Below are 20,585 nucleotides of genomic sequence, written 5' to 3'. Positions count from 1 at the left end.
CGTCCTGACCTCATAATCCATCCGCAGACGGCTTGTCATTTTCTCAAGGTATCCACTAACTTCACGTTCCCTTACTGTAGGTGGGAGGTGTGCACGTGTGTGAAAATGGAGGCCGAGCCTTCACACGCTCCTAACGTGTGCTCTGCGAATAGGCAGACAGTCACGTGTTTGGGATGCGCGAGGATTGGGTCGCTTTATTTATGTCATCATCGGCCTTCACTAAAAATCTGTGTGCCATTAGAATCTATCGCAGTCCACAGCAGCATCAAAGTGGTGAACAGCCCACTAATGGTGCTCCATCCTAATGTAACTTAGCGGGTGGAAACCGTACTCTTCTCATATAGGAGTGAGAGGCCAAAACATGCAGCATTTCCCATTCCGTTTGTCCAAACTGGGATAGCTGGTTAAAGCACCAGTGACCGGTGTCATTGGAATGGGGCACCAGTGACCGGTGTCATTGGAATGGGGCACCAGTGACCGGTGTCATTGGAATGGGGCACCAGTGACCGGTGTCATTGGAATGGGGCACCAGTGACCGGTGTCATTGGAATGGGGCACCAGTGACCGGTGTCATTGGAATGGGGCACCAGTGACCGGTGTCATTGGAATGGGGCACCAGTGACCGGTGTCATTGGAATGGGGCACAAGTCTAGGAAGTATTGGGATTATCTGCCACACAGAGAATTTTCTGAAGGCCCTGATGTATGATATGCTGTGCATGGAGCTCCTCATCCATGTATCCTGCGTGCCGCGTCCAGACACCATGGAGCTGTTCTCCTGTTATATTGCCACTTGTGCTTTTTCACACCATCTCCGCAAAGTCGTCTCCTGCCTGTTTCCTTTTTTATTTTCTTTTTCCAAAAGGTTATTGCGCTTACTTTGGATTGTTGAAAGCAATTTGGCCATTCTATTTGCCATTAATTTCTGTGTAAGGTCCTTCCATTCCTCCTCGTCCTTCGATTGCTCGTTTTTCTCCTCCTTTCTCTGCTGCTTTAACATGCTTTTCCTTGGGTCCTGTCATCCTTTCAAGAAGTTTGATACTGTTATGTATAGCTATGTATATTTATTCATCTCTTCTAGTCCTTAATATCCCTTGTTCTTATCTTCTGCCAGACCCTAGTCCAATCCCCTCCACATCAAGCATTGACCATGCCGTTATCGGAGGAGTTGTTGCTGTGATCGCCTTCATCCTGTTCTGTCTGCTAATTGTTCTTGGACGCTACCTGATCAGACACAAAGGTAAGACCCACCAACCAACTCCTAGTCCATTGGATTAGGGGCAAAGATACCTTCGGCAGGTTATTTATTTACAGTGCTAATAGAGACTACGGAATATAGACTAATAACAATTGTTCACATTCTCCCTGATGTTTGTTGGATGGCATCAGAACATGTATGACACGTCTTTGTCTTCTCCTTGTGTTAGTGACACTTCCAATGTACGTGATGTATAGAGTCTACGTTAAAGTATAAGATGCAGCTAAAAGCCAAAGTTAGTTTATCTTATTAACAAGTAAATGCCCTGTCCTTCTGGCTATTTCCCGTAAACGATCCGAGTGATCAGTGCTCCACGTACAATACATACAATCAGCCATATCTGTAAAGAGGATTTGTGATGTACGGTAAAGCATAGTGGAAACCAGTGGAATGCTGACACTTATTGCTCCGGTATTCCTCGTTATAAATACGGTCTGATGTATGAGCGAGGAGTTCACAGCCGGTGCGAGGTAGCCAAGGCTTCCGAATGTCACCTGCGGCTGTCTCTGGCCGGCTGGGGGCAATCTATAGGTCTCTGTAGTCCTGTTTGGTTTGAGCGGTACTGGCCTCGCAGCATGTTTTGTAGGGGGAGAGACCGCAAACACAAGTCAAGTCAGAAAGATTGACGCGACTGACAGCGAGAGGCAGAGATAATCCGCGTTAATTTTAGCGGGCCGAGGTCACAGCGGGAAAGCGTTGGGATCAGTCAGCAGGTAAGAACGTCATAGGTAGGGAGCAGGAGCTTTATTGGGTCGCATTGTTAGTCGCAGGTATGGTAGGTTTGCTGAACAGCAGATTCAATGCTCGTTTACGACAGGGCTCTGTCCCCTCCAAGGCCCCGTCTCCCTCCCTTGGCTGTCTCATACAATCATTTGAGAAAGTACATTTAAAAAAAAATCACTTTTTCTGGTAACCATCGAAAGATGAGGGTCATAATGGTGAAGCCGCAGTGTATTCTGTCTGTCCTTTCTCAGGTACTTACCTTACCCACGAGGCAAAGGGATCAGATGACGCGCCAGATGCCGACACGGCCATTATCAACGCAGAAGGTGGACAAGGAGGGTCCGACGACAAGAAAGAATATTTCATATAAGCTCCTGATAACTTCTCAACGGCAACAAGGTCAACACATTATACCAACAGCGCTGGCAGACCGGAAACTTAAACCAACCTTCGACAAATCTGATACACGCAGACTCCTCTCTCTAAACGAGACCGCGACGGAAACACGGAACGAGAGAGAGACAGTGAATGCAGAAATCATGCTTCTTAAATGAACTTGTATAAAAGTTATTACTAAAAACGTTTAAAAAGTTAAAAAAAAAATTGCTTGCTTAAATCTACATATCTTCAGTGAACGCACTAATCTAACAAACATAATAATCGTGAGTTAAGACATTTTTTTGTTTCTTTCCTTCTGAAATGTGTAGAAAGTTTTATGTTTTTATAATTTACGTTGGAATGTTGGGCGGGTCGGCCGGGGGGGGCGCGGGGTGAGAGGGTATTTAAATCTGTTGATTGTTCTGTTTGCCGGGTAAATAAAGCAGGTAGGTTAGACTTTTATTTTTTACAAGGATGGCTTGTCGTTTTGCGAACTATTTTGGTAGTGACTTGTTTGTAGGACCCCCATCATCAAAGCTTCCATTTACAAGCTGCACGGCCTCTATGGGGTACCGGGCTGAAACTGAAAGGTTAAGGTCTTTTCGGATATTAACCTGTTATCGACCAGGAGCTAGAATAACCCAGGCTGGCAATTTGATTAGTGAATTTCACAGTGGGGTCTGACATATTTTTGAACCTTCGAATCTTAATGTCTGGTGGAATGACATGCTTCCCGTTCGTTTGCCCCCTGACCGTGGTGGTGGTGGGGGGGCAGTTTGCTTAGTGGTGTCTATATAGAGAGGCGTTGCATGCGTTGGGTCATCCCATTCCAACAAGCCAATGACCACCAGCTTGGAGGCTATATGGTTAAAAGGCAATGTTTTTTTATGTTTAAGATAGCAGATGGCACCTTCAGGTTTGATCCATAATAACGGGATTTATGAGTTTAGCGCTACTTAGCACGCGCGGGGCCCCGGCTTCACCCAAATGAATGCATCATTCTTCATGAGGCAGACATAATAATATTAACCAATAAATCTCTATATTGTCGTCTCCTGTATTTATCACGCTTGGCATAAATTGGCTTTATTGCCGTGCGATTGCTGCACTGTCCATCATCTGTCATTTTTTTTTTAAATAATGAAAGTGTTAGTCTTCTATATTTGGGAATCCGGTACGTGGAAATAAGTATGTATACGTGTGTGTGTATGTATATATTTATATCTGTGCGCGTCTGTATGTGTAACTGCACACAAATATATTTACTTTGACTCTTAACATATATCCATGCGCGTGTGAATGTATATACACTATATATACAAATCCAAAGCCTTGCATGTTAAGTCATGTGTACATATGTTGAGTTTGCTCCGTGCGGAACACGTACCTCTGTATAAAGTAAGTTAACTGCCTTGTATAACATCAAGACGATATTTATGACAGCCATTAAAAGGTAAAACCCACTGCCGATAATACTAATTTTGGTTATTTGAGCATTTTAATACGATCTATTAAAATAAATGTTTAACCCTTTTCGTGCCCCCGGGGCAATTTGAGTGCCCTTGTACATATGTACATAGGAGGAGCATCCGTTAACCTTTTCACGGTTGGATAGAAAGGGGTGAAACGGGGGTGACGGTCAGTGTTTCTGTTCTGTGTTTGGTTCTCTTTGTACATTTGCAAATTGATTATGAATGTAAAACATGTATGTGCCACAAGCTTGTGAATTCAAGTACAGCCCCCGTTTTGCAGGTGGGTTGGGGTACTATATATATAGATTTATACATAATGATACCTCTGGGGCAGTATAGAAGCCCCAAAATCTTTTAGGTCTTCCCCAGTGACTGAGAAGATACTTGATAAGTACTCGGGGTTCGTACTACCAAGAAACGGCGGCCATGGAAAATCCTAGGTCCCCCGGGTCTCAATTCTCCATTTCCTCTCCTTATCTACCCGCCCCGTGGCATTTTCATTAAAAAATCTATATATTCGTGGCATGGCGTGAAACGTCATCGGTTCCTGGTATTAAATGAGCGTCTTGTGGCAAAAAATATGCCGATGGGTGAAGTTGTCTTGCAAAGGATTCTGGGAACGGAGGCGAGAGGTTTTATAGTTGCACGTACCGTACGTAGGATGTAATTCCTTCGGATATTTAGCTGAAGGTTGGATAAACGTGATATATTTCTACGGAGAATTACGGAACGGGACAGATGCTATTTTTGTGAAGAACAAAGGTTTATATTTCAAATATCCATAAAGAAAATGTTCTAAATTAGGTTTCTAGCAGAGAATTCGTAGAATGATCCTCGGTTATATTTTACATACTGAAGACGTCTTCCTCTCTAATATTTAGGATTTTTAGATGATTATATCATTTTCTGTCTATAATAAACTGTCTATTTTTTTTATTAGTTTGATTTTTAGATCGGGGGACGTTTAGGCTTCAGACATGACGATGGTGAAGGTTCCGATGAAATGTTCTCTCCTGAGGGGTCATGGGAAAAGAAGGTAAATTCGGGTGAAATTCAGTGGGGATTGAGTAAATTTGGTGGAGATGATACTTTTAGAAGTATAATGTATCAGAGGCTTTCCAGGCTATCTAGGTCTCTTCTTCAGGTGTAATAATAAAGGTATCATCTTCACCAAATGCCGTCTCTGAAGAAATACTTATGAATAAGAGGAACATTAATAACGCGGGTTAGAAATGATTTTCAGTGCCGGATTCAGTTATGGTTTTATGGCAGGAGTTATGATTCCTCTTCGTAGAGAATTCGGCTAAAACGAAATACATAAACTTGGGCTGTTCCAACGCTTTCGACTCCTACAAACCCGTAGAAATATTTATATGATCGCAGAAGCCGCATAAATATCAAGGTTTGGCACGATAACAACTCAAGTGACCTCTCCGGTCCTAAACGCAAACATTACTAATGTCCGAAGAGGGGGGGCTTTGATTGAAACAGCTGGGGTCCCGTGCCTTTTACCCATGACCGCCAAGAACAGTGGGGTATTTGTCTTTGGCGCTGCCTTGGGCCTAACCCAGGACAGCGCCACCATCTGCTTTAAGGATGAATGGCGGCCCAACCTGGCTCAGTCCTCTTAGTTAATAGGGAGGGGGGGGAATCAGTGACGTCACTTTAACCGGCTCGCTGAAGACCCCCTGGACCTTTGACCCTAGGCCCATTCTCCAGAAAGCACCGCTGCCTGTGTGCTGCCTGCGCCAATGCTAACCCTCTCCTCGGTAATTTACCCCAAACCTGTCCCTTCCCCTCTCCATCTTCTCTGCTCGCTGTACATGATTCATAGACGGCAATTTTCATTTCTGTATTTTTCATTTGTCAAAACATTTTTATTGCAGTTGTTAATTTTACGGAAGCCATATTGTCAGTTTTTTTTTATATAATATGACGGTTTTGCGCTAAAAGCTGATGAGTAAAGTTGATATCGTATATCCTATCAGCATCTGGCACACAGTTTCTTACAAGAAAAAGCGATCCATACAGATGGGGGGGATTCAGAGCTAAAATACATTACGTTCATTATTAACATATTGGAGTAATGTATCCGAACATGTATTTTTAGGGTATTTTTTAGTCTTTTTGGAGCTTTGACGCCTAACTAACGGCTCGCAGCCCTCTACAGACTTATAAAGAATTATAAGAAAGTTGGGCACCAGGTTGGGAGCCCCGATTGCGGGGGGGGGACTGCGCCCCACCCTCACCATACCGGCCTTGACAGATATACATGTCCTCATTATCACCCGCTCCTCAGCCGTTCATTTCTTTTTAGTTTCTATTTGATGAACGATTCGCCAAGCGTTGTGTATGGATCAAATGGCGGTTCCTGCGTCTCAGAACGCTGCGTTCGGATTAAATCCCAGCCCCCCGTAATTAGAAATAAGAATATTATGCAGAACTTTAAGGATTAAACATTCTTTTGGGCCAGGCTTGAGTATAACTCGTCCTTGAAGTGACCTTTGCAGATGGCAGCCTGCGTGCCACATAGTCCCTTATCGGTTCGCTCTACGCCGCGGTTCGCCGTCTCTACAAACATATGCGGAGGGCGTTATAACGCAGGCGTTCGGGCCGGAATCTGGCCGCAGCTCCCAGCCCCGCACAGTACGAGTCGACGCGCGCGGCGGGATTGTGTATTCGTTGCTGCCAAACGACTTCCAGCGGCCAAATGTCGTTGTTATGTGAGCCGTTTGGCAGACGCGTTCGCTGCTGTAAAAAGGGAGCGCGCGGTAGACGGTGGGACGCTGTAGACTTTGTAACCGTTTCACTGCCGTAGCAGAATGTTTGCTGGGTACGAGTGCGTCACGGAGCTCTGCAGCCATAAACGTTTGTATAAAATCAGCATAAAAGGCTAATGTGTGTATAAATAAAATAATGATCCGTCGTCTAAATACTCTGGGTCACAGAATACCTGGCTTCACAACACCTAAAAGGTATGATGTCATAGGCGCACCCACGCTGTAAAAGAAATGTTTACACACACAATGCTGATTGGTCCAGAGCATGCGCTGAGGGAAACGCTGTGTTGTAGGCATGCAACAGATAATGTATAGAGCGCTTGCATACTCCGCTAAACAATGTGAGATTCTCCTGGCAACACGACTGTACCACCAATATAAATATCGTTTCATCTCGGCCTTTGTTTTTTTTTTCTCTCTGGAATATCCCGCAGATCCACGCCGTTTCTGTAACCGCCTGCGCAGAACGCACTGTCGCTATGGATTTGACATATCGCAGGCAAAGTGTAGTTAGTTCTGACAGGCGGCAACGGCGGCCATTCAGCGTACACCAAGAAAACAAATGCTTGCCTTTTATTGTTGGGATTCCAGACATCTGTTCCCAAATTAATTGCTGTACCTTTACCTATATAGAGTGCCAGTTTTTATCTTTAACCCCCCCCTCCCCACCGCTGATTGGCTGTGCCGTGACATTACATCATCAGCATGCGCCTCCAGATGTCAGCCGGTTGGCAAGAGACAGCACGGCTTACACTGGTAGACACATCTTGTTTTCGGGAACTTTTGATTTAAACCTTAATGACAAGTTTCCTAACCCAAAAAATAAAATGCTGGGCAGGCGACGGCCGTTTTATTCTATAGGATTATAGAATAGAATTATGAAAAATGCAGATTCAGTTTCTGGCGTTCATCTCGATGATTGGCCTCGAATAACTCCAACCTGCGGCTTTCTGCATTTTACACCGTGTCAGCAAGTCGTGTCGATATCAGTTTTTTAATAATGCAAAACTTAATTAAAGCCGTCTCCTTTCCACTTTAATTTCCAATCTGATTTTAATATCACTTGGGCGAAGCCTCCGCGTGAATCCCTGTGCCAACGAGCGTCACCGAGCCTGTCATTATTGACAAGCAAAATAAAAAATATAGCTATTGGAACTAATGTATTGGAGGGGGGGGCGTAGGTGATTATGTATAAAGATCTATCGCCAGAGCAACCAGTGGAATGTTCATGAAGCGGTACCCAAACTTTTTTGAGTAAGATGACCCGTAACATGACGGGGAATAGCATATAATTTATATATGATGTAAGAAAAATGGTATCCAAGTACTCTGACGTTCAGTTGTTTCCAATTAAAACCCAGATTTAAGTGAGTCTGTTGGCTGCAGCAAATCATTTGCATATGGGGCAGGGTATGAAGTAATAATCTAGTGGTGCTGCTGTCTATAGATAAATGTAAGTTGTGTATCCGTTATTTTCATGTTCCAGACTTACGTATCCGCGCCCTGCTCCCGGATCAGTCCCTGCAGCCATCTGCCGTCGCTCGTAGCCAAAAAGTCATCCAGCCAGCTCGTTCCTTCCGGACTGGCGTAGCGCTGCCACGCTCCGGTTCTCCCCGTACCGCCTTACATAATGTTCATATCGCTCCGTATTCCCGTGTCAGAGAGAGCTGTCATCGCGCCGGTCCCGCTGCCAAAGAGAGACGGGCACACACTGAATCCGGTGTCACGGGCCGAGCTAATGTTTGTAGTGACAAAAGTAACCGAAAGATAACTTCTATCCCCAACGAGCTGCCCGTCGGAGATATTACCTTAAAGGAGAAATATAAAAATGTATATTCTTTGAACGCTGAATTCAAAGGATCCTGGTGCGAAGTCTCCAAAGTGGTCTTATCCCCAATGGCAACCCACAGAGTATATCTACTGATTGGACCATTTTGTTGGTTGCTATAGTGATAAGACCGCTCACTTAGCGACAGAGTCCCTTTACGTAACGGCAAATGCGTGTCACATGTTGTCCGGGTCTTTTTTCCTCCCAGATTTTCCCTGAGGTCAGAATGTTTGCTGGGTATGAGGGGATCGCAGGGTTCTACAGCCCTAAAAGCCCTGATAATGTGTATAGAAACAGCAGGGAACGGCTTTATCAATTAAACCACGTAAATAAAATGCATTCTTATTTGTAATAAGTTACTTGGCTACATAAATATCTGAAAATAGGTAAAATAAGCTGTTCCCCTTTGGCTTCTTGTCTGCATTGTAGAAATATGGGATTTGTTTCTAAGCTTAACATCAAACTCCGTTGTATTTATTTCTGTTATTTTGTGATATTTGTGTGCCGGTTTTCTCTCGCACGTCACATTATCTTGATTGCCTACCAAGTCCTTTCAAAGTAGACTTCCATAAATCCGATGATCCCACCGCTGACACCAATACCGGATTGTGGCATCGTTTACCCTGATGTAGCAGGATAAAGTACCTCGTGTTTCTCTGGTAGTATATTAAATATTGAATTTGGGGGCAGATAAGACTGATTCGGCCCCCGTCTGGTCGGGCCGTTTCTCCTGCTGTAAAGACTGAAACCTTAATCAGTCGTTGGTCTCGTCTTAGATTCAGGAGCCATCGCCTGTCCCATGCATGTATTCCCTTAACGTACTAACCGCTACCACTTCTGCTGGGAGACTGTTCCACTTATGTCACCCTCCACCTTTCCATTGGTTGCTATGATGATAGGTCACCATAAAAAGACCATTGTTGAAGTGTGTTTAGCCCTCAAGGTGGGCATTTAAATAACAGCATCCGCAAGGATCAAGCGTGCCGTGTATTGCTCTACGCAAAATGCTAACGGAACACGTTTACTATGGACAATTTAACAATTGGAGATACAAAAATATGATTTTTTTTTTTTCCCCCTCCAAACAAAAACATTTTTATGGGGGAAAAAAAAGTAAACTTTTTGTTACCAAACTCAACACCTCAACCAATAGTCTCCATCGGGGAATAAAGTACAGAATAAACTCCAGCCAAGACTTGGCCGCTGCGGAAGCGTTTTATTTTCTCCATTTGCTTAATATGTATATGCTGGATCTTGATCTATACATTTTATGAAATGTATTAATAGAGCTAATACGTATTACTTATACATTAAGAATTGAAAGCAATTATCTGAATCCAGAAGCCATTACCTTGGTTGACTTTGAGTCATCTCTTTTTTTTTTTTTTTTTTTTTTTTTTTTAATATATATAAATTCTATTGGGTTAATAAGTCAAACTGGCCCTATAAGATCCGCGCGATTTGCGTGGACTCCAGTGACGCAGTTCACAGCTGTAATTAACCAACAACATCGTATTGTCTAATCTCATTAATTACCACCAAACAGGTTTTATGCTTCGTTCGCACATCTTGTTGACAGGGTGTAAAAATAACTCGCTGAAAGGTATAGATAAAACGTATAGATTGACAGCAGAGACCCCGTGTTACAGCAAGGAGGGGGGGAGAGACGCCATGAAAAGAGTCGAGTCGGATGCCCGGCGCTCAGGCTGATGTTCTAGCAGCATGGAGTGACAGATAGCGGTGTCACTTTATGTAGATCACCGGGTAGATCTCCCGTCGAGGGCCGCGTTTCACTAGATCACAGCTCTCCAGAACACAGAGAGAGGAAATTTGCTAACTGCTGAGGTTTAGTCAAGAAGAAAACTGCGGAATTTCACAGACTACAAGAGATGGCGATTCATCGTTCACCGAGCAACCCGTTAATTTAAAAGGACGGCTTAATAACCCATGGAGCCTCACCAATGAAGGATGCGTATTGAAGTACTTTGACGTGCAGGAGGGGGGAAACCGAAAAGGCAGAAGTGAGGAGAAGCTGCTGCTCCAGGGCTGCAGTACATCCGCCCTCCTCGGTCTTATTTTTGTGCCACTTTTGGCTGCTTCAAGCAAACAATTCCAGAAGAGTGGCCCTCACCGAAATCAATAGGAGAGCTTTCTGCTCATACCACGGGAGTCTCGTTAGACCCCCAGATACTCTTGCACGCGCCAGCGCTGTAGCTTTCTAGAGGTAAGTATACCGCGTTCGCTCGCTGGCAAGCAGGAGAGATGTTCAGCAGATGCTCTACAAACCAAGGAGTGGAAGGAAGAAGAAAGAGTGCAGATGCCCAAGCGAGATGAATCCGTCCCTGCATTTGCAAGGGGACAAAAGCGATCGTTTAAGGGGGGGCATTCTGCTGTTGGGTGCATTTGATGGGGTGTTCCTTTAAATCAGGAATTCAGACAGAGGAAACTAGAACGGAGTGAGGGATCCATCGACGCATCGGACTGAAGTCAATCGAATGTCATCCGATGTCAACCAGCTGGAAGCGAAACAAGACAGGGACCTCTGTTCCACCAAACAGACCCCCCCAATAATAAAGAAGTGATTTAAAGCGACAGTAAAATCTTTAAAACCAAAAAATAGTATGTTACGAGGTTGTGTGTTACGAGATCTTTTCCAATGGAACATGACATCGTATAACATTATTTTCTATAGGCAGTAGGGGTGAGAATGAGGCCCGAACGTGGTCAGCTCACTTTATATATCACGTATCAGGACTATGTATCGGAGTTCAGAAGGTCTTCTGGTAACAATAGTTAAATTGCACGCGTGATTTCTTAGTTACTGGCCTGTAGCGTCCCTTTAATAACATTAATCTAGCATTAATATAGATAACATTCCTCCCGTTCTCCTCCAGTCAGCACTTTCCTCTTTTGTCAACAACAAATTCTTTGTCTGTTCTTTTCTGAACCAATTTATCAGCATGAGCGACCCAGAATAATTCCCAGGCGGACGGCGAGCTGTATCCCAAAATGCCGAAAAGTACCGCGTTTTTGTGTTCTTGACCGACGTTACCGGCGATTAACGTGTGCGGGGAAAAATATTCACAACATCTTGTCAATCTGCTTTCTCTGCTCTTTCGGTGTTAAAAGCAGACGAGGGGGACAGGTCTGCAGTAATTTAAGTAAAAAATATATTCTAGATCTGATTCCTCAAACTACGTCTCCTAATATATCTGTCCGTGAATCAGGGTTGGTCCTAGCACTTAAAGGCCAGTGGCCGCCAAATGACACACGTGTGGCCCCCAACTGGATATGCCCTTCAGTTCAGCCAAAAACGTTCTTTGTTCGTTCATCCTATGATCAGGTTTTAAAACCACATCATCCGGACAATCATATTAACGACGATGGGAGACATATTGGATCTCATTTGCATGTAATTACTGGAAGCACTCAATGCTCTTTGATGTTTTATTCAATGGCATTGGACTGGGTTTGGCTCAGATCCTGTTGTTGTACCGGCATCATGCCTGAAGATAAACGGCAAGACGTAAGATAATAAGGGTCAGTGGCTGAGAAGGTGGCAGATAAGTGGAGCAGCCTCCCAGTAGAAGTGGCAGAGTCTAATGCAGTGAGGGAATTTAAACACGCACGGGATAGACGTTTGGACGAGACCAACGACTGATTAAGGTGTAAATCTTTACAGTAGGAGAAACGGGCTGATTGGATCGGATCTGTTGTGAATGTCTAAAGCCTACGTCTGCTGTCCTGCTGCTAAGCTTTCTGCTATGTGTTTCTGGAGTAATGCTGTTATCGCACACGCGTCTTTGCAGCGATATCAGCTCTGTGTGGTGAGCGGGATATTATACGATATAATAATCACCGTGATTGCAAACACTATACGTAGTATTATGACATGGTAAGGAGAGTCATTGTACAGAATGGCTGGTGTTAGTGGCGATTAAGTGGTCAGATGTGTCATTACCCAGAATCCTTGGCTGCAGTAGAAGTCACGCCGTGCGATGCTGTAATGAAATGTATGTATACGTTGAACAGAGCTCTAGTATTTAGGCATGCAGCGTATTCCGTTTTATTTCATTGCCTTTCCTTTGTACGGTGAACCCGTATTAATTACTAACACTACTTAGCGCGTGTCTAAAGGGCCGCTGAATTTACTTACAGCGACTGCGGAACGCGTTCGGAAGATAAATCAATCGCTGACAAAATTGTAGATATAACGATGAATCCAAGAACAGCATACAGTGCTTATTGGCTCAATAAATGAAATACAATTTTAATAGAAATGTTAACCGTAGAGGAAAAGATGCTGTCTGGACCCTTTAAATTGTGTGACTTTTTTTTTTTTTGGTTAAAGATCAACTGTTTATTTTTGAAAAACATTTTTTTATAGAGAACCTGTTAAAAAATATATTAATAAAATGGTGTTGAGTAGAGTTAGAATTTTTTTACATCTAGATATTTACCATGTTTGGATTTCTTAAAGAATGTATAGAAGTGATGTTTGAGCTGTGCTTAGAACGTAGTCCCACGATGTTAGTTCCTAGAACGTCTCACGTCTTCACGTCCTGTCTGGTTTTCTTCATAGAGATAAGGAGCAGACGCATTTAAAAAACATTGATCGCGCATGCACAAGTCCTTCAACACAGCTCTATGGATCAAACCGTTTGGCAATCACCATAGCAAGCAATGGAACTTTCTCGTTCGCTGTTCCACATTTAGAATTTGAATTAAAATAATTTTATAAAAATAAAGAATTTGCTAGTAAATAAAAAAAAAATAATAAAATCTATATTTTTTTTAATTGTGGGGCTTTTCCCACTTTAAGAGCAGAGGCCAACAAAATCTGGGGTATTCACGTATTATTTTTACCGTTTTTGTACTTTTCAATGTGACTATTTTCTGTTGTCGTGAAACACAAGGCAAGAAGGACAAAGCTAGATTTATTGTTTAGAAATGTGAGTATGAATTTTTCTATACCGATATACTAAATCTGGCATTCTCTGAATCTGCCTTTTTTTCCTTTTTCTTTTTTTACTACTTTGTGTAAAACTGAAAGGCATGGTTACTAACTGTTGTATTCTGGCCGGCCGTTTGTCTCTGATGATCATGTATGGTCTGTCGGTAACTGTAGGAGGTTAGAATTACGTTAGATAGAAGGGAAGAGGGCCATTTTCAAATTATAAAACCAAGGAAGGGGAAAAGGATAATGAGATAGAAGAAAGGAGAAAAGATAGGAGAACGACACAAAGATGAGAAAATGCGGAACAGGACCGGTGCGTTTTGGGCGAAATATTTAATATACATTTTGGGAGAGATATGGTTATAGGACGGAAAGGTTTCTCTCCACAGCGTATCCTCCACGCAGGCACGCAGCAGATTGATTTTATGAATGGACTGAAAACTACGCCTTGAGAAGCTAGATTAAGATAATAAAATATGTGGCGGCCGTATTTAAAACACACATTCTAATAAATTTGAAGCTGTGCTTATTACCCGTCGACACCTCAAATTAAAGAAGAACAATATTAAATCAAAAAGCCTTTTAAAAAAATTAGAAAAAAAAACCAAAACAAAATTTAACGGTTAAATTAGGAGATTTCGATTCGATAAATCAGCCCTCTACAATTTCCCAAATTTAATGAAGCCATATTTCTAAAGAGCTCGTTGGGACGCCGGGGTACAATTAAGCTGTCCTTTAAACTGTTGTGTTGGTCTGTTCCTGTATATATCTCTATATCTGTCAGTTTATAATCTTTATTATTCTGTGAATCTCAAAAAATATGCTATAATTATATCTCAATAATAAAAAAATGAACTCAGTCCAACGCCTGTCTTTATTTTCTGTTCTACATTCTATAAGGATAGAAAAAGAAAAACCAGATAAAAAAAAGCCAAACTCTGAAGCGTCAAGGTTTGAGTCGAGCACTCGGTGTATCCAAAAACGGCTGCCAATGCCAACTCCGACCGCCGCCATTTTTGAAACACAAATTTAGTAAAAGTGGTCAGAAGATTCCCTAAAAGAAACCTCGGCTAAGCTTCATCTTTACAGGGACGTCGAATGGGGTTGCTGAGTTTCAACGAGCATTTTCTACGATTCACGTAGGATTGTACAGACATTGTTAACATTCTTTCGGTCCCGGGCAATTCTGATGCAGGGCGCATAACACAAATGGCGTCTAGGGGCTCAAATTCCCCCATGGGAGCTCACAGTCAGGGAAGCAGAAAGACAATCAGTCTTGTAGTCTTTGCTAGGCAGCTAAAGCAATATGTTTGAATCCAGAAGTACAGAAACGTCTCCAGGGTCCTCTCTCAGTACTCAAGCAACACACAGATTAAGTGCACCGGGATCTAAGCGGGTTAGAGCGGCACCGTGTCCCTAGGAGGCTCTCCCTGCTCAACCCAATGCATTGTGTCACACAAGGGTCTCGTGTATTCACAAATGGGAAGCGTCGCCGGCACAGACTTTAGATAACGGAATCCATTAATGAAAAGCATCCCAGGCACAAGAAGTTAAGTCTTTTCTCCATGGTATACACCCAAGGTATTGCTTGCTATAATCTGTAAATACAATTATGTTGGATTCTTTATTGTATCGCAATTAAAGATGTAGGACAGATCCGCTGAAGAAAGCTAGAGGTTCCGAGGAAACCAGCAGTGTCAATACAGCTGTTGGAACGACGTCTTTCCATCTATGCCTTTGTCGAGTAGGTGAGCAAAAACATCAATGACTTACTTATGGCATTTTGTCCTGCCCCAGTCAACGGGGCTAGAGTCTTGGTCAAGGGCTGGTGCAAATGGAGATCCCATTGAGAAATCACCCCCTTGACACCCTACCTGCAATAAACATTTGGAAAGCTGGGGTGTAGTTGTTCCTGGTGAGGGAGCAGAAGAAGAAAGACTGATGCTAAAGGAGGAGAGCCCTACTATCCCAATTGACCCGGAGGTTTCCCCAAGACACCCCTCACCCCAGGCAATACGGTGAGCACCGGAAAAAGGAAACTCTGTTGCAACCCAAATATTTTATGGAGGAAATTCATAAAAAATAAGTTGAAGGAGATTGTGTCCTGCACTCGCTTGATATAAAGAGCTTTTCATGACCCCTAGGCCAACGCATTTATGACTGCCAGCGAGAGCAGGAATGAGGTGCAGCTAGGTAGGTGCATCAAGGATCCAGTCAATGTTTTATTCACTGAATTGTGAGATGCCCTATAATGTTTCCAGAGCCCTAAGCACTTGCCCTCTAAAAATGATGCCTTCAAATAGGCCTGGGGTGATTTTAGAGATATGTATCAATACGCAGAGAGATAGGAGTGCGATATAGTATAAGCAGAGCACCGCGAATGCTTGTTTAGTAGACGGTGGTGGGGGTGTCAGCGCGCAGCATCCCGTTCCCTTCCTCCCACCAGCCTGAGCTGGGGAGGAAAATCAGCAGCCAAGAGGAAAAATAATAGGAGTGTTAGTGGCACCTGGAACTGATCTCACTGCAATTACTGTCACATATAAATATCCAATTTATCACGGCAAAGGTGCAAGTCTCACTGGTATAGGAGGAGACGCGCGCCCGATTAAGCTGGAAGTGAATATCGGGGTCCGCAGACCCAAAGAAAACATTGCAACAAACATCAAATACTGATTTTTCCGCCCAAATAAAAGAATGCACCATGTAATATAATGATGTGTATTTGTTTACTGCTCTATAGGAGCGGAGCTTCTATGTATTTTACAGTCACGCTGAATTTCTACAGGCGGAGAAATATCCGTCTATAAATAAATAAAGCATAATAACGGTAATCTATAGTGACAGACAGAAGCACAGTCACGGACAAGGGCGCACAAGCACGGTGACATAATCAGAGAGACAGATTTGCAGATGAACACGCTGATATATTCAGATGCGGACAGGATTTATACGGGGACGGGCAGAAAACAGAAATATTCACACGCCGGCTGACATATTCCAGCGGAGACAGAGAATCGGCATATGGATCAAGTCAAAAGACAGGTGGCTACAGACGCAGGGAGGACAATGTACCTTCATAGGTTTTAGCTGACTCTGCTTGAACACAGGTATATTGGCCAAGAATATCTCTACCATGTAGGCGAGGAGTGCTCCACAACCCAGAGTTACATGTGTGCTGACCACAGCTGGACTTGGACAGAGCGCCAAGTTTCCAGAGGCACGCAGAATGTCTACCCCAACATTTCATGTGTCCAAACCGGGTACATGTTAGGGAGGGTGGCAAGAGACAGGCAGGGGGTGGAATGGGCAGGGCTGGGGGGCACGGCCATCCACCCACCATACCTGAAGAGCCACCCCTGGCGATCAGTTGCAGTCATAAGGAGGCCTCATGGGAGCTGCAAATGAGGTCAGAGGAGAGTCGGAAATGTCGCCAACTGGCCCGTGGGATAACAGGGCAGCTACCTAGGACAGTCCTGCAAAAAACGGGACCTTTGGGAAGTATGATGTCCTGATGATCTAGACCAACCAACTGCTCGTGGTACCCTACGCTCATTGTTATACCTCCCCTAGGGGCAAACGCAACTAAATCAGTCCAACCCCAAATATGATTAAAGGTGCCGCTGAGCGCACAAACCGTTCCTAGGAATAGTTCTTGGACCCTCAAAACCTTGCGTCTTATTCAGGTTTTTTTCCGGTGACACAGATGAAGGCACAGATGGGTTGTTGTTACAGAAATCTAAATAAAAGCTTATATTTTCTTTACATGATTAAAATAAAATGATTATTCTGATAACATACTACAGAGTGAAATTCGTATTTTGTCTAAGATACTGGATCGTGCTGGACCCTCACAGACATCCTGGAAACCTCTGCCTGGAATGGGTACATTTAGATTTTAATACATAAAAATATCACAAATTGATAGACTTTGTCCTAATTTACACAAATGTGATATAAGACACAGCCTTAAACATACGTGGCGTGGAGACTGTTGCTCTAAGATAATGAAAGCATCTCAGAATGGAAGTCGAGGTACGGGGGATGGTAAATATTCTACGCCCCCGGGCAGTGAACGGGTTACTGCAAATGAAGCCTCTTGCATCTGGCCTGACTGTGCTAGCACACGCTGGTGAATACGCAATGAGCGTGGTAACGTGCCGCACCACAAGGAAGCAGCGATTGCTTGTTGCATCGCGGCACTCGGTGTATCAGGCAGGCCGCAAACAATCCAGGTGGCCATCGCAGAGATGGAGTGGCACGAAGAAGACAACGTGCTGTCCCACCTGCTCTGCAGAACATTACACTTAAGACTAAATACATCATTCTGTAGTGTTGCATGCCAAGACCCTTCCCAGAAAGACTTCTTCATCAATGAAAAGTTCTTCGTTTTTGCCAGGAACCCTTAAATGTCATGTGACGCAAAAGTGGGCACTGATAGGTAATTGCCATACCTGCAGTACGCTCCAGATCACTTTCCTCTTTCTCCAGACAGAGGGGGTGGTGGCTAGCCGTGCCCACTCCCCACCTACTTTCCTGGCACAAAAGAAGTTTGCAGCTAGCCCCACCTACATGACCAGATAGCCCCACCCACATGACCAGATAGCCCCACCAGCTCCCTGTCAGTGGGCTATCCTGCCATGTGCCTTGCCTGAGGGCTATCCTTCTAGACTATCTACAGATCTGAGCCCGAGGTGCCCGACCCCTGTCCGAGTCCGAGGTGCCCGACCCCTGTCCGAGTCCGAGGTGCCCGACCCCTGTCCGAGTCCAAGCTGCCTGTTCCAGCTGTTTTCCTTCCGAGTTAATGTTCCTCAAAAACCGTCAGCTGTGTTCCCAGCAACAGTGCCCAGCCAAGAGACTTTTCAGCCCAGGTATCACCTGCTGTCTGTATCCTGTTCATGTCTTGTTCTGCTGTATAAACCAGTCCTGATTGTATTACCTGATGAGCCAGAACACTCCAATATAGACTGTTTCCTAAATATCCAGCCTTGTGTGTGTTTTCTATTAGCCTGTCTATACCTTCCCGTCCGGTATCACACATTGTGCGGTACAGACACAGCCCCAGGTATCCCCTGCGACTGGGCTCCTACCCTGACCCTTTTTACCCGAGTCCTGACAAGGACAAATATAAAGACTGCTTAGATTTTGTTTTTGCAGGGAAAAGACTAAAAGCTAATGACTGGCCATTAAAATACGAGACAGCTGACAGTGATGACATTATACAAGCGGCTGTGTTTTATACTAAATTGTGTGTGAAACCAGCGCATGCACGATTTTTCCGTTTTACCCCAGCACCTAAATATTTTTCCTTGTCACTGAACTGCTACACAGACACAGAAGTGGATATTTATGGTCCAGGCTTTCCCAATGTCATTTCCAAGGACATCACAAAAACCACAGCAAGTACCAGCGGGTCGACAATACCATTAATCCAGCCGGCCAAACCGTTACTTCCCGCCAAACCACACTGATGCAGTCTGCGCCTCGCTAATCACGCCATCGCCTAATTCCTTCCATCTGATTTTCCTTACGGCAGAACAAACCAAAAGGCACTCGTGTTAATTAGTCAGACAATTGCGCTTCAAAGACTCGACAATTCTCATCTCCTCGCCTGACCGCAGAAATCTCTTGTATTATTTTTATTGCTGTGTATTATGCGTTGGTCGGGTTCCTGAATATTCCGTGATGAGACAGAATTTATAAGGTGTGACTTGGCCCGGGAGACACAATATGCAGATCACAGTTGGCTTACGAAAGCCAAGGGAAGGGGATGAATTATAATAAAACGGCCAAACCGGGGAAGTCAGGGTTTTTGACTCAATCTCAGGGTGAAGGGGCAGTTTCTCAGGTATGTTATGGCTGATATCCCTGCTTGAATGTGGGTGACTCAGTTAAGCGTATTCTTAAATAATGAGAAGCTATGATTTTCACAAGGTCCTTTGGTTAACCCATTTGGCGAGTCACTGCATAGAATATTCCTAACGGACTATTAAATGGTTAATATTTCAATAGTCTTGGGTTTAAGGGGGGATCTAATTAAGAATGGGAATAAAACAAGCTCTGTTCCTGTTATTGGTGCTGAATAAATGAGATGCATACTGAAAGCCTACAGCGGAATTACCGAGGCGATTCTATATATAATTTATATGAGTCCAGAACCACAAAGGACGTCTGGTCAACCCTAAAGCTAGTCTCAAAAAAATAATTACAAGGGCTATCCTGGGTGTAAGAGAATTTCAGGAGAACCTTAGGTAGCATTTTTTTTTGCTGACCTGAATCGCAAGCATACAAGATCCATAACATTTTTATGCGGTCTTCTGAAATATTGTGACGTCCGCATTGTAAATCGTATGTCTTTGGAAAAAAGAGCGAGGCGCTCTGAGTTAAGAATCATCACCGAGCTGAATTCTTTCCACCGCACAGCCTATAGCCGGCGTTCTGTAAAAAGCAGCCCGTGTTTCAAAAGGACAAATATCCCAGGATCCTCTGGGTGAAGAACATTTTAACAGGTTCTAGACCCCGAAGGCTTTTCTTCCTCAGCTATTAAATGAAATAAGTAAGGTAGCGCGTGTCTAAGCAGGGAAAAAAGAAGACTCCTCCTGTCTGTCTCCTGTTCCCCCGTGCGATTTAGTGCCTGATGAAAATATTTTGATAATTCATTACCTTTTTAATGTGTGCGTGAAATCAGAAGGTGATTATGGTAATCAGCTTTCAGGAAATAACTCTTGAGATAGGAGGAATTATTTTTATATAGATGCGGTATAAGGATAATGAAACCAAGTAGAGTTTTTCCTTAGCTAAAAAGAGGCACGCAGACATTTTTGGCTGGTAGGATTTCTCTTTTTCTGGCTATTATTTAAAACGGTGATGGGTAAAGAGATGGGAGAGGGACGCGAGGGATAAAGGGAGAGGCTTGTGCAGAACTTGTGAAGTGCCATTGAGTTGGTTGTTGAAACGTATTCACTACTTTTGAGATGCTGTTGAGTTCCTACATGTTATCCAACATCATCATCTGAAGGACCTAGCTGGGTTCAGCTTTGAAGTCTCTTCTTCCGACATGGCCAAAATCTTTTGTCGCTCAAACTTGATCCATGTTACTTGGTTCCTTGGTTGTATGCCAGCCAGCCAAAGAGAGAAAGATACACAAGGAGTGTTCTTATGGATGTACATCCTTCAGCCATACCAAAATACAC

General features: G+C 43.8%; 1 protein-coding gene and 1 long non-coding RNA gene across 2 annotated transcripts in view; one reads left to right on the top strand and one right to left on the bottom strand.

Moving 5' to 3' along the window:
* CADM3 (cell adhesion molecule 3) overlaps window positions 1–2,820 on the top strand; it is a 104,029-nt gene extending 101,209 nt beyond the window's left edge. Inside the window, exons 8-9 of the mRNA XM_053475497.1 lie at window positions 1,114–1,239; window positions 2,232–2,820. Of these exons, the coding sequence (XP_053331472.1) occupies window positions 1,114–1,239; window positions 2,232–2,350 (245 nt within the window). The 3' untranslated portion in view covers window positions 2,351–2,820. The remainder of the gene's footprint in view (window positions 1–1,113; window positions 1,240–2,231) is intronic.
* The window catches only part of LOC128505190 (uncharacterized), an 88,908-nt gene that overhangs the window by 13,568 nt on the left and 54,755 nt on the right, over window positions 1–20,585 (bottom strand). The window lies entirely within an intron of this gene.

The sequence above is a fragment of the Spea bombifrons genome, chromosome 9, assembly GCF_027358695.1.
Source record: "Spea bombifrons isolate aSpeBom1 chromosome 9, aSpeBom1.2.pri, whole genome shotgun sequence".
NCBI lineage: Eukaryota > Metazoa > Chordata > Amphibia > Anura > Pelobatidae > Spea > Spea bombifrons.
The sequence above is the reverse complement of the archived record's forward strand: the minus strand, read 5'-3'. Positions and strand labels throughout refer to the sequence as shown.